This window comes from Ptychodera flava, chromosome 7, assembly GCF_041260155.1.
Source record: "Ptychodera flava strain L36383 chromosome 7, AS_Pfla_20210202, whole genome shotgun sequence".
Taxonomy (NCBI): Eukaryota; Metazoa; Hemichordata; class Enteropneusta; family Ptychoderidae; genus Ptychodera; species Ptychodera flava.
The window spans coordinates 40956621-40969497 of NC_091934.1; the positions used below are offsets into that span (position 1 = coordinate 40956621).

Here is a 12877-nt window from a genome sequence, read left to right on the forward strand (position 1 = left end):
TGTTCTGTTCTTGTTCAACTTCAGCGGTTGACAGTTCCAGCGGGTAGAGCTTGTAGATTGGACGGCTAGTTTTCCCTGAGGAATCGCAGTATTTTGACTTTACATTTTGTTCATAGTTCAGATCGACCATTGCCTCCATAATGGCTGTGTTCATTACGGATACATTGTTTGGTTTTGAGGGTCCCGATAGTAAATAGCTAAGTTTTGATGAGACTGCAGCTGGGCCATCACCTCTGACAACGTGGTCTTCTACTGTGGACCAGTAGGAATCTGCTTCAGTCAACAGGTCGAGTTTAAGCGCATCGGATTGCACGTGTGACACTAGCGGTAATTGTTGTAGATATTGGTGATTACTTACGGTTGTGTTTACGTAGTTTTGTACTGGAGAGCTGATGTTCGGTACGATGAGAGATCGCATGGTAACTTCTCTCGACTTCGTCTTCAGTTTGGCCTTAGTCGTGCGTATCTTACTTTCTTCTTTTCCAAATGTGCCTATGTTGAGGTGTTCAGTTGTGCATTCTTCATCTTTGATATCGTCTGTCATGTATGTCCGTTGAGCCCCTTCGTCCAGTAGAATATTGACGAATGGTGATTGCATCTTTGAAGACACGGTTCCAATTGTAGTTTTCAGTAATATAGTACCAAACGTAGGTGTTAACTTCACGTGTGATATGCTTTTCTCACCTTCTGATTTGCTTCCGGGGTTGTTGGTTTCTTCTTTGGAGCAGCTTTCTTTACCAGCTTCTTCTACTGCTCGGTACTTGGATTTCTGTATGCCTTTGAGTGTTGGGTCGTCGACAACGGTTGCCTTGAAAGTGTCGATAAACGTGGTCGACTTCATGTTGTCACCACTGAGTGCCGGTAGTTGAAGTTTTGGTATGTTGGCCTGTCGTCGATGTGTTGATGAGGTGGTTGAGCATTTGTTTCTTGCTGTTGTCGCAGTCTTCGATGGTTCCAGGAACATCTTGTATCGTGTTACGTGTTCGTTGATTTCTATGTTGTAGTCGTCTGCTTCTTCAAAGAGTTGTTCGTAGGTTTCTTGGTTTTCGATAGCTTCGAGGATGATTTCGTCTAGGTCTTCAAGAATCTTCATTATTCTCTCTATGTTCGATATGGTTGCAGTCAGCAAGTCTCGATCGCTCTGCTGTAGATCTTCTTTAATGAGGATTTCATCAGCTTTCTGTAGCTGCTTGGTCATCTGGCTTCGGTTGCTTGATCTATCTCTCTTGGCTTGCTGAACATCCTTCACAGATTGGTTATCTTGGTCGCTCCCTGCCATCGTTGGTTCGGTTCTTGGTTCGGTACTTGGTTTGGTACTTGGTTCGTGGTTCGGTTAGATCCCTCAGGATCCTGGTCTCGGCACCATAAAATGTGGCGAAGGGAAATTACGGCTGTGATGGTAGGACGTACAGACAAGCCGGTACAGAGTGTTGCATTTGAACACTAACTACGAAATCCTGCTTTATTCACAAAATCTAAGGGTTTATATACATGTGTGTTGTGTAAGTCACATTTACATATATTAAAATTCATAAGTCATTTAAGTCTTGGTCAGGTGTGATGTCAGGGTGGTCTTTCTATACACAATTACAAGGTGTAAACGTGAATTGCATGAGGTTTGGAAGGTGTCAGTAAATAAACTAGTTGTATATCGGATAATCGCTGGTAGTGTTGAAAATAAACTAAATGTATATGTCAATCAAACTACCATCTTTCATTTCCCGACATATACTATCAAGTTCGGAAACACTTTTAAAGGAATAAATATAATTTTTCTACAAAAATAATTCCGTAATTTTTTGAAGAAATCATAAAGCCACGAACTTAACGTTTCGAATCTGCAAGTGGGTTATTGTTTAGATGACCTCAACCACGCGAAACAGGGGTACTCTTACCATTGGCGGCATTTTCCCCGCTGCCAACTTCAGTCATAACTTCAGTGCAATGGGTAGTCGTAACAAAAGAACGATGTCGCTTCTCGCATCAACGTGTCAAAGAACGCGACATTTTAGTGTTGAAGTAAAGCAGACGTATCACTACTTGTAGAAACACTAACATACTGGATGTTTTTTGAAGTATCAGCCTTGATCCACGGATATATCAGCACCAAAAAATTCTCTAACATTCCGAGGTTCGTGTTACAGTCGGTACGATTTAAAAATACTTGCGATTAAATCGTTGTTTGACGCAGTTTTAAATGTCGACAATGCATTTGACTATTCAAAAACTAAAAGAAAATTAAGTTAATGTGCCACATAACAAGTTGGCCTTTTAAGGGCCACCAAATTTGAAGAAGGAATTACGAGTAAAAGTTTGGAATAAATGAGACTCACACAAGGATTTCAAAGATAATGTTTTATTTCCACCCCCTAAAATTTAAAAAATCTGAACCGGCGATTGTCTGAATATTACACCTGATTAAAACTGCAATAAAAGTTTTGGTCGGGGCGCTAACGCGGAGATGTATGACACCAATTTTCACCATTCGGAGAACTTCTGGAAATGTATTGTTTATGACATGTGTCGACACATTCTCCACGGGTTATGCGATTTATTGAAGAACATGTTCGTCATCTTTGAGTTTGCAGAATTTAATTACGTTGACAGTATATAGCCTTGATATGTATGGGAAAATGTACGGTATGGTGCGTTTTTACACCGACAATGACAACTTTTGAGGTATTTTTTGCTATTTCCATCATTTTATATGATTCGAATCTTTGGTTCAAAGTGAAAGTTCGGCATGTAAAATGTTTTATTGAACAAGACCGCATCGGTCAACAGTAAATGGTCTACACGTCGCATGGTCGCTATGGAAACCAGCAGTTTCCAAGAATAGCAGGCGAATTCCTCGAAGCATTATGCTCCCATGGGACTTTGTCGGACCACGGTCCCACAGAGGGCTTTCAATTCGACAAAATGGAATTATTCACGTTTTTTATCTGTCACTTCTGAACGTCAAATACATGTTGACCAATTATTCACGTTTTTATCTGTCACTTCTGAACGTCAAATACATGTTGACCACGAAATTAGTTCAGTCAAGTCACTTCAATTTGTAAATTTGGTACATTTACATTTCAATGTATGTTTGACTCGTCATGAAACAAAGGTCGCAGTTCTGGTCCAAGGACGTTCACGCAGGAGACAGTATCGACTCAAGTCTACCCCGAAAATTTTGAACGTTTTTTAAAGCCGATAGACGCAAGTTGCTGTGAAGACCAGCAGCCCAAAACTGACAGAAAGAGTTTCAGATTTAATAGTATGTATCGCATCGATATAACTTTCAAAAAAAATGTTATGCTTTTAACTTTCTACAAACTGTGGAGGGACGGTACATCGTAATACAATACAGGACCTGTATAAATGTTTAGAACTTCTGTCGTCATATTTCCCGGTCGGATAAAGCCGCTTGCTTTAATTCACCGAAACCTAGAATTGTATTTTACACGATGACTACAGAGGCAGATTCGGGCTTAGCGGTAGCCATATTTGCTTGGAAATGCCCAATCGGACAGGGCATATGCAGTTTGCAGTCTGGATATTTTCGCGACTTATAGGTCATTTTGGAACTGGGTTTTCTCGTTTCACATTCTGGCATCTCAGTGCCTGGTTTAGTCGTAGAGTGTACTACTGACCCTCTTTCAACACAGTGCATGCGTGATGGCTCAGATATTTTTGAAAAGGGACACGCACCGGACCATAGACTTTAAAAACGGTTTTTTAAGGTCTATGACCGGACAGACCGCGGATGTATTTTTGTACGTGACATCCATGGACCACGGTGCCTCTACAAAACTCGGACTTGGCATCTCAGCAAAATGGTTCGCCGATTCGGCTACCTTCGAAACTTCAGTTCGATTTTTTTTGCGACAAACACGGCAGAATTAGCACGAAAAATCTACGACATCACCGCTGACTTTACTTCAGTATGATAGTGACTCGATATTGCTAACTGCAGTGTCTACTATAGACAGTCGGATCCAGAGCAAAGTCGTTCGTGTAATCGTAAAAAGTTCAGGACAAAAATACAAGCTGTTGATTTCAAAAACAAATTTTATTTCGATGCTAGTTGTTATTTCCTGGGCGCTCTCGTTTCCTTACCTGTGTAAAAAGGATGCGTTGTTTCAAATACAACAAATTGACCGGGCAACAATTCAAACTTGTTATTCTTCACCCTCCCTAATATAAAATGGTTTACAATCTGGTGCTTCTATGTATCAGGTTTCGCAATCATGCTTTAGTTCATGTACGATGTCTACTCTACGGCAAATGACTGACGAATTCATTCAGAAAATTCCCCTGGCATATTGCATAACAATGTGGTGCCTGTGATATTACTAATACGTATCATGAACTTTATTTATTGTAAATGGCCACAATAATGTTCACTTGTTGCAATTTTTCACTAAGCACGTCTAACCACCGCGGTCTACACGTCCGTGTTCCAACCTTAGACCACGATCCGTGAGAGGTCTAGTGTCGAGGTCCAGCAGAGTTTGAGGTAGATTTCTTCGGAGCTCTACGCATACTGTACGCATGTGATATTATCTTACTGTGACCTGTCTACGACTAAGATTTTTTTATGGATTTTAGAGTTGCCAATAGGCAGACAAAGAGTTTGGAGCTGGTTTTAGGACTCAAGATTATTCAGTTACTCCCAGCCGCCGCAATTTCAGTTAGGCAAGTGTAGCAATGTTGTCACCGACAACTACCTTTTTTGAGTTCAATACCCGCATTGTGCGGGCACATTTTGTTCAGTGCGGGCACAGTGCTCGTAAAGTGCTCGCACAGTGCTCGTAAAATGCTGGCACTTCACACCCAATTGTGCTGGCATAATGCGCTAAGAGTGCTGGCATTGTGCTCGCAAAATGCCAGCACAATGACAGGTTCTGCGTGGACTGTACTGTAAGACCTACCTGGAATCAGTGCATAGAGGTCCCTTTGACAGCCACATAAAACAGAAATGCCGTGGGTCATCGTCTGGTTCTTGATAGGCAAAATGTGTCACTGATGATGAATTTTTCTCCAAAGGACTAGAATAACTGATCAGAAAAATAACACCAAGTAATAAATAACAAAGTTAAAGATTTTCTAATGCACAGCTGGGAGTCAGCAAACCAAGCGGTTTAGGATCAAAATTTGACAAATTTTTTGTCTGGCCCAGTGAATTTATTGGTCTTCTGGTCTGACTGACTACAGAATAATCATTGAATTTTACTATGCATATTCAAAGGGACTGCAAAACTAGACTACACAACAACTGGTTTTATCTTGATACTGGTCTTTGTAACACCAAATACTGAACAGATTTGCTTGTGTCTGTATTAATCAATTTACTCTGAGTCAGTCATTCTGCCAAGTCAATTATACCTAACACAGTGCCAAAACCTATTTTCACAAGTATAGCATGTTTCATGTACAGGAATGAAATGTACTTGTGTTCAGCTTAGCAATGTAATCACCTATGGCATGCTATTAAATACGTTTTATAGGCATTCCTGAATTGCACTGACTTAGCAGGATAATGGCATCTGAATGCCAGTTGCCGGTTGCCGGACATCCTGAAGAGAAATGCAATTTCCAATGACTTGGCAGGATTTGTGTAAGTACTTAGGTTTTTAAAAAATCTATATAAAACCGCAATGTTGGATGGCCGTACCTTTTGAGATCAAGGTTGAACCTCTGGTGAAGAAAATGGAAGTGAATGTATTACATCTACACAACATCCTTTTTTCAAATTGGTTGCACCAGCAGGATTGTATGTTCAAGTCAAAGAGGCAAAGGTATGATGGAACAATATATCTTGTTCATCCCAGGAAAAAACTGCCCAGCTGAACAACTCTGACAGAAACTGTTCATAACATGATCAAAGAACTTCAACGCACTTGCTACTGTTGCAATCTTTTCAGTGGAAATCAAAACTGGATGATGAAATGGACAAAACCCAACAATAAATGAGAACTCACTCTAAAAATGGTCCTATCAGATCCCAAAGTTGAAAACACCCAAAGCTGAATCCGACGGCAAGACCACCAATCTGTTTCACAAAATGGAGTGCAGTGACAGCAACTTCTGAAGCATAGTAACTTCTGATTGTGTCGCCATCTTGGCTTCGGAAGTTGAAGGAACTTCTCTTGTGACTGGTTTCTGAGAAAAAATTAATAAGAAACTTGGAAAGTATGCAGTGTACAGTGCTATTGTTAAGATGTACACCTGGTGTACAACAATCTGTTTATATGTACCTTCCCGTTTCCAATGATATGTTAAGATGCATACCTTTTTAACATTAATTTTACGGACAGATTATTCACAAACAAAAATAAGTATGCAGGATTACGGTGTACTTACCATCCAGTAACATTGCCAGGTGTTCACCTCGCCTGGCTGCCTTGAGTCTGTTCTGTGCAACGTCCTGTGATGCTCTCGCTGAGATGAGGTGAATTCCTGACGGGCTTGACTCATCAGAGAGTTCACCGACCTCATCCAATCTCATATCAATCAAGTACACATATCCCCTCTCGGTGCCCACGGCAACAATTCCAAAGAAGAGTTGCAAGTGGGGACAGAGCAAGTAGTTTGGAGCCCTGATTCCACCGACATTTGTGATTGGTTCGATTGAGGATACCTGAAATTAGGGTGGCCAAAGTTAAGCTAAAATATTGCGACATTATACGCAACTCATGCACACTGAAAGTGAAATTTGATTTTCGTGAAATTTTAAACGCTATTGTTTCTGAAAATAAGTAGCTCAGTTACTGAAAAAATGGATATTTCCAATTAAAATCGATGTATGAGGCAGGTATCATTAAAAAACTGAAGAAAAAACGATAGAAAAATAGTATTTTTCTCTCCAAAATGCCACTTTGTACTGACCGGCCACAGCGCTCGAGCGGTCGCCGCTCATGGCACGCACGTCTGAATCCAGTCAATACCTATTTCGCAACGGAACTGCTTTCGGGCCCTGTGCACGTTGTCATAGAACTGTGAAACTTGGCCAGGAAGTGGCAGACCATCCCATTTACATGTAGTGGTGAGTTTTTGTTATATTCTGGGAATTTTAGCCAGCAAACACGAGGTAAAGTGAGTACGGTAAATTGGGTGTAGATTTTTCATTTAGATACATATTTTTGCCATAAAACTTGTAGCATGCTCTTTTTAAACATCATTCCAACATTTCTGTGAAATATGACGAAAATCTGTCCACGAGCACAAGTACGAATCATAAAAACAAAATCGTGTTCATTCATAGACCTCAGTACAGTGTGACTCAAGAATGCGGCGGAAGGCAGTCACACTGACACACCATTGACAGCCTGCCTGAGGCTGAAGTTAGGGACAGCTATTTCTTACAATTTCATGGCTGAAAATGAACTGCATTAAAAGACAATTGGCAGTTTAAATTGATTTGTTAGAATTGAGTGTTATTAAATGACATTGTGACAAAATTCATTATATGTGAGCTCTAGTTTTTAAGTTATGTGAATTCAAAATTCATAAAAACATAAATCCATCCATTTTTCGATGGTACGGTGCCGCCGCAATTTTGACTAAGTCAGACAAAATATTTTCAATTTTCAACACTCACAGTTTCAAAATCCAAGACTGTGCATCAGTCAAATCTTGATTTTTCCGTAATATTGGGTAAATCTGTGCACAAGACACATAGTCTAATGATTCCATGTGAAGTAAATAAAAAATTATGGGTTGCCAAACTTGAAGGAATCGGCATTCATTGAAATAATTTTAAAATTTGCCGAAAATTGTCCGCGAAAAAATGGCATTTTATTGCTTTAAAAATTCATAACTTTTGATTGGATACAGCTATTTGAATAATTTTTTTTTTATTTTTCTTCTTTTACCCCATTCTTGCTAAAAATCCATTTAAACTGTGTGTATAAACAAGAGAAAAAAATGGCTTGGCCACCCTACTGAAATACGATAAACATTGTTCAAAAGTGCATTTTGGGTGTCAAAACACTGCTGCTCTATGAAGTAGTCAGCAGAAATGGTTGGAAATGGTTTGAACGTAATTCTGAGCAAGAAATGATAAGTTTAAGTGCATTTGAGAAAACAAAAAAATGTACACTTGCCCATTCTGTGTTCAAGGGAGGTTTGGTTTTGTTTGATTTTTGTTAAAACAAAGTGAACAAATTTGACATCAGAGAATCTCTGTATAAAAAAAGTTCACATTTGGTAGCATGTATGATTTTCTAAAATGTCCTACCTTGTGGGGGATGCTCACTGCAATGGTGACCTTTGACACACTAGGGTCAAACACACACAGCATGCCCTCTGATCCCAACTTGAGGCCAACCAATAGTTTGGTGCAATTGTTAAAACTGTACTCCTTCACACATGATACGGTCACCTTCTTCTCATCACCAAAGCACCATGCTGCCTGTCTTTCACCAGTAGATGTGTGAATGACCTCCAGGGATTGACCCCGGACAAGCCATGTCCACTTGCCATCTGCATGAAAACAAAGGGTCAGTTTTTTGACAGTCAATTTCAGGTACCATAACATATCACCACCGGGTCGAATTGGTTAACACTGGTGAAGCACATGGTGCATTCTAACAAAAACTTGAACTTGTAAACATGATTTTTACCAACTACAGCTGCTATAACATACCAAGCCAAGTGGGTGAAAATACTTGTGCTTTTGGCTCAAACTCACTTTTTCACTGACTTGGCAGTTGGGGAAGTGATACTGTATGGCAGGAAAAGGGTTGAACATTCTTACATGAACAATGTCAATTTATAAATATTTTGTCTTTGACAAATACATGAAACAGTGATACCGACGATTTATCTCTTGTGACGATTTATCAGTATTTCTCTATCTCTCTTTCTCTGCGTCGTGACACAGGGAAAACCCACCTGACGCATTGGAATGAAAAGTTATCAAATGCGTCACTGATGCAGCCGTAAAGAGCCTGCCAATGACTAGAAATGCTTAGCAGATTTATAATTTACACACATAACATGTTTCCCTGAAGTTTTTGGACAAAAACATATCTGAACATGTCATTTCTGTAAGTCTCTGCAGTGATACTACGTGCAGATAGTCCACTTTTCCTGCTGATAGATTGATGGGGAAGGAGGTAGCTGTGGGTCCATAGCTGTGGTGTTTTCAGATGGGATTCCTGCCTTTTATTGGCTGGTTTTGACTTTTACGATTTTAAACCAAGCCACCGCAGGCAGAGTTAAAAGTCAAAACCTTCCCATAAAAGGCAGGAATCCCGTCTGAAAACACCACAGCTATGGACCCACAGCTAAGGAAGGAGGCAGCAATTGTTGTTTTGATTGTCTTCTCATTGATTCACACCAGAGTACCAGGATTACAGAAAGACACACAACCATAGAGGGCGCTATATTTACAACTGCTGACTTTTATGGTTAAAACCATTTCAACGCATGTGGTGATGCACAGCAAGTCAAATTTTCTTCAATGTGACTCAAAAAAATTTTTTTCACCTCTCCTTAGAGGAAATGCCGGCACACTGTTCAATGTACATTAGAAGAGTTCACTGTTTTCGACAGTGATCAAAAAGTAAAACATTTGTCTAAATTGCTTTGCACAATGCTGTAGTACCCATATAATGTATATTAAAGTTAGTAAAGTGTAAAACTGTTTTCATATTTATTGTCTTGATTCCTGGAAGACAAGTTTGAGTATCGGACAAGTATAAGTATTAATCACCATAAAATACAGCAGACTACAAAGACTTGTAGGCTTCGTACATTCTTTTACTCTGCATTTTTAAACGGCTATCAAAAGGTAAATTTCACCCATTTTAATGATTGACAATTCAATTGTACGGTCTCTGTTTTGACACATCAGTTACTGTACACTGCCCAATACCAAGACAATCATGTCTTTTGAGGTCAGCGAGTTATAACATTCCAAAGCCATTTTATCTGTTAAGTTTAACCTTGGTGAGTCCAGCTTTGATGTTTACTTACACGGTCAATAGCTTTGATCACGGTCAATTTCTGTGCCATAATAATCACAATGTGCAAAACACCACAAACTACTCATTTGCATAAGCATCCCTGAAAATTCAAGGACATTTATGCAGATAAGACACACTAACGTTTTCGTATCAAAACCATCAGGCACCTGAAAACCATTGCTGGATGTCAGCTCAACTATATGACAAAATATACATTACTTTTGCAGGGTAAAAAACTACCAAAGATTGAATTAAAGTATAATGGATTTTATCAAGAAAATCATAAAACTGAAAGTGGTGTTCCTAATTACCTTTACAAGTTCCACCAAAAATAGTTTCATTGTCAATGTCTCCCACATCACTTTCTAAGGCCTTGATAACAGCGTTGTCATAGGCAACCAACTTAGAAGTATGATTGGGTATCTGTTCAGTCTTCATGTTTTGAATTTGTGTTGAATAACAAACAAACAAACCTGCAATAAATTGAGATGCAATGGCATATTAAAACAAGTTGATCACCATATTCCAAATTGCATATTTGCAACTTTCAAGTTTACAAAGTAGCGACTGCTCTTTGTCTGCAATTTTACTGGCATTGAAAATCAATGTCAATAGGTTTTGGATAGGCTTTTGGAACACAATGCAAGTTTTGATCATCAAATAATGCCATATAATGTTGAATTTCACATTGTTATCAGATGCTATCCCTATCGAAATTTTCAGGTTTGAGTAGAAAGTGCAGCAAAAAGAGGAGGTGCCACAAAGCAGACCTTCAACAGCAATGGTAGCATGTAGGCAATCTTTACGGATATGGTGAAAAATACACACCACCACTCCCTATGCTGCATAAATATGCTTGAGACATAGAAACAAGGCATGTTTTGAAGCAGTTTTAAAACATTTTGAATGACCATTTTACTGGAAGAATTACTTTCCAGGCCATACATTGTTCTGTCAGTGAAAATTCTTTTCTCGCTCCACATACTTTTACATATACTTTGCAAGACGTTGTGAAAGAAAATGCACCCTTGTTGTGGTAGTATTGGTGATGTCACATCATGTACTGTCATGAGTGATGCTTGATACAGTACATAATCTCATTAGTAATGTGTGTGGATTATTAAATTGCTTTAAATGAACAAGTAGCTGATACATTTGAATGTATTACAAACAGCTAAAATGGCTATTCACCAATATATCCTGTTCTTGTGTCATACATCACCATTTGTGTCCGGTGTTTAACTTACGCTACATGAGATATTCTGAATAGGCATTTTAATTTTAGGAAGCTCAAACTGTCAAGACATTGAAAGAGTTATACATGGAAATAAATGAAGATAAGCTGCAATTGGGTTCCTTTTGGGCCTGTATCTATAACTCAAACCTTAAAAACCTTGTATCAGTAATGGAAGTATAGTAGCAGTGCTGTAGCCCGGGGCTGTAGCTCGAGGTTTTGCCTGGGTATAAGGGTCGCACAGGTCCAACTACCGGAAGTGATTGACATGAAAATGCACTTATGCCGATATTTAAATATCATTACTAGACTGGCTCGTTCAGCTCCTTGGCTTAACCATGGACTTTCCTACTTCTACTGCATAGACCCTTGCGTCTATGCTCCCAAGCAAGGAGGTAGAATCTCGCTTCTGACTTCCACTGCCATGCCATGTACATTACTACCATTATTTCATAGCTGCAAATTTGTAGCTCTACGGTGAGGCGGTCGGTGATTTTTGGTTTTGCGGCCTCGCTCACCAGTAGAGCTACAATGCCAAAGGCCCTACCTCCATGCTACATCGTAGTTCATATGTCTCGATGTGTGCATCGACGCGAACCGAGGCTGTTATGCGCGTGCAGCTGATTAGCCGGGATAACGCAATCAGCAGTCTCAAATTGTTCATACCCCTTAGCGTGTTTCGCCTTATTAATTGAAAGTGGTGTTTGACTGTCGATAAATAAAATAGCTCCCGTGCTTTAGATGGCACTCCTAGCCAATCCTGCTGAAAGATTGAATTTGACACATTGATTGTTAGCCATTGCAGAGGCTATGGGGTATGCATTGGCACTGACATGGATTCTCACGTGGGGAACGTTAGTTACATCGGTCATTTTCAAATAGCTGTAACAAATATGTTTACCGATATCATTAAGATACCCTTACCATATAATTTACCTCGACTTCTCTCCGATTTACTCTGTTTGTCATGGAAAACAATATATCGCCAATTTAAGGACTCTGCAGAGATCAACTTTGAATGGACGGCGCCATTTTAATCACGCGGAAGCGATGAAACCTTCGTGCGCATGTCGAGCGCCCTCACTAAATAAACAAATCATTCATATTTGCCTCTCCAGAGGGCGCCATCTAATTTGCCTTTGGCTTTCCAGCTGCGCGCGCTGTCAAGACGCAGTCTGTCAACCATATTAGGAGTTATTATTTGCATAAAAATCTACATAAATTAGAATTCAGAACTTACTTCAGCCAATCACGCCACTGGATTACATGTCAATCGACTAATTTCATTCCCACCCTTTGTCACGAAAATCATGACCTTTCTTTACAAATGTAAATTTCGGGGTCAAAATCTCTGTTTCGGGATACCAAGCAACCTGCAAACATTTGATCACAGGGTACACGGGCTTGTTGTTTATTTGTGTCTGTTTGTTTGTTTGTGTGTATGTTTGTGTTTGTTTATTTGTTATTTTTAATAAAATAACAGCGAAAAGCTGTTTTGTTAATATTTGTCAATAAAGAGCAGTTTATTTGTTTATTTGTTTATTTATTTATTTATTTGTTTGTTTGTTTATTGATACGTATTTCCGATGGTTAGGGTTAGGGTTAGGGTTAGGGTTAGGCTTAAGTTAGGGTTAGGGTTAGGGTTAGGCTTACTAGTATTCACTCCCTCTATATATTGAGACAC

General features: G+C 39.4%; 1 protein-coding gene across 1 annotated transcript in view; it reads right to left on the bottom strand.

Moving 5' to 3' along the window:
• Positions 1–12225, bottom strand: part of LOC139137567 (protein ELYS-like) — a 71513-nt gene extending 59288 nt beyond the window's left edge. Inside the window, exons 1-6 of the mRNA XM_070705736.1 lie at positions 12130–12225; positions 10271–10432; positions 8228–8472; positions 6352–6628; positions 5970–6150; positions 4920–5045 (exon numbers count right to left, since the gene is read on the bottom strand). Coding sequence (XP_070561837.1) covers positions 4920–5045; positions 5970–6150; positions 6352–6628; positions 8228–8472; positions 10271–10397 — 956 coding nt within the window. The 5' untranslated portion in view covers positions 10398–10432; positions 12130–12225. The remainder of the gene's footprint in view (positions 1–4919; positions 5046–5969; positions 6151–6351; positions 6629–8227; positions 8473–10270; positions 10433–12129) is intronic.
• Between the last annotated feature and the right edge of the window lie 652 nt (positions 12226–12877).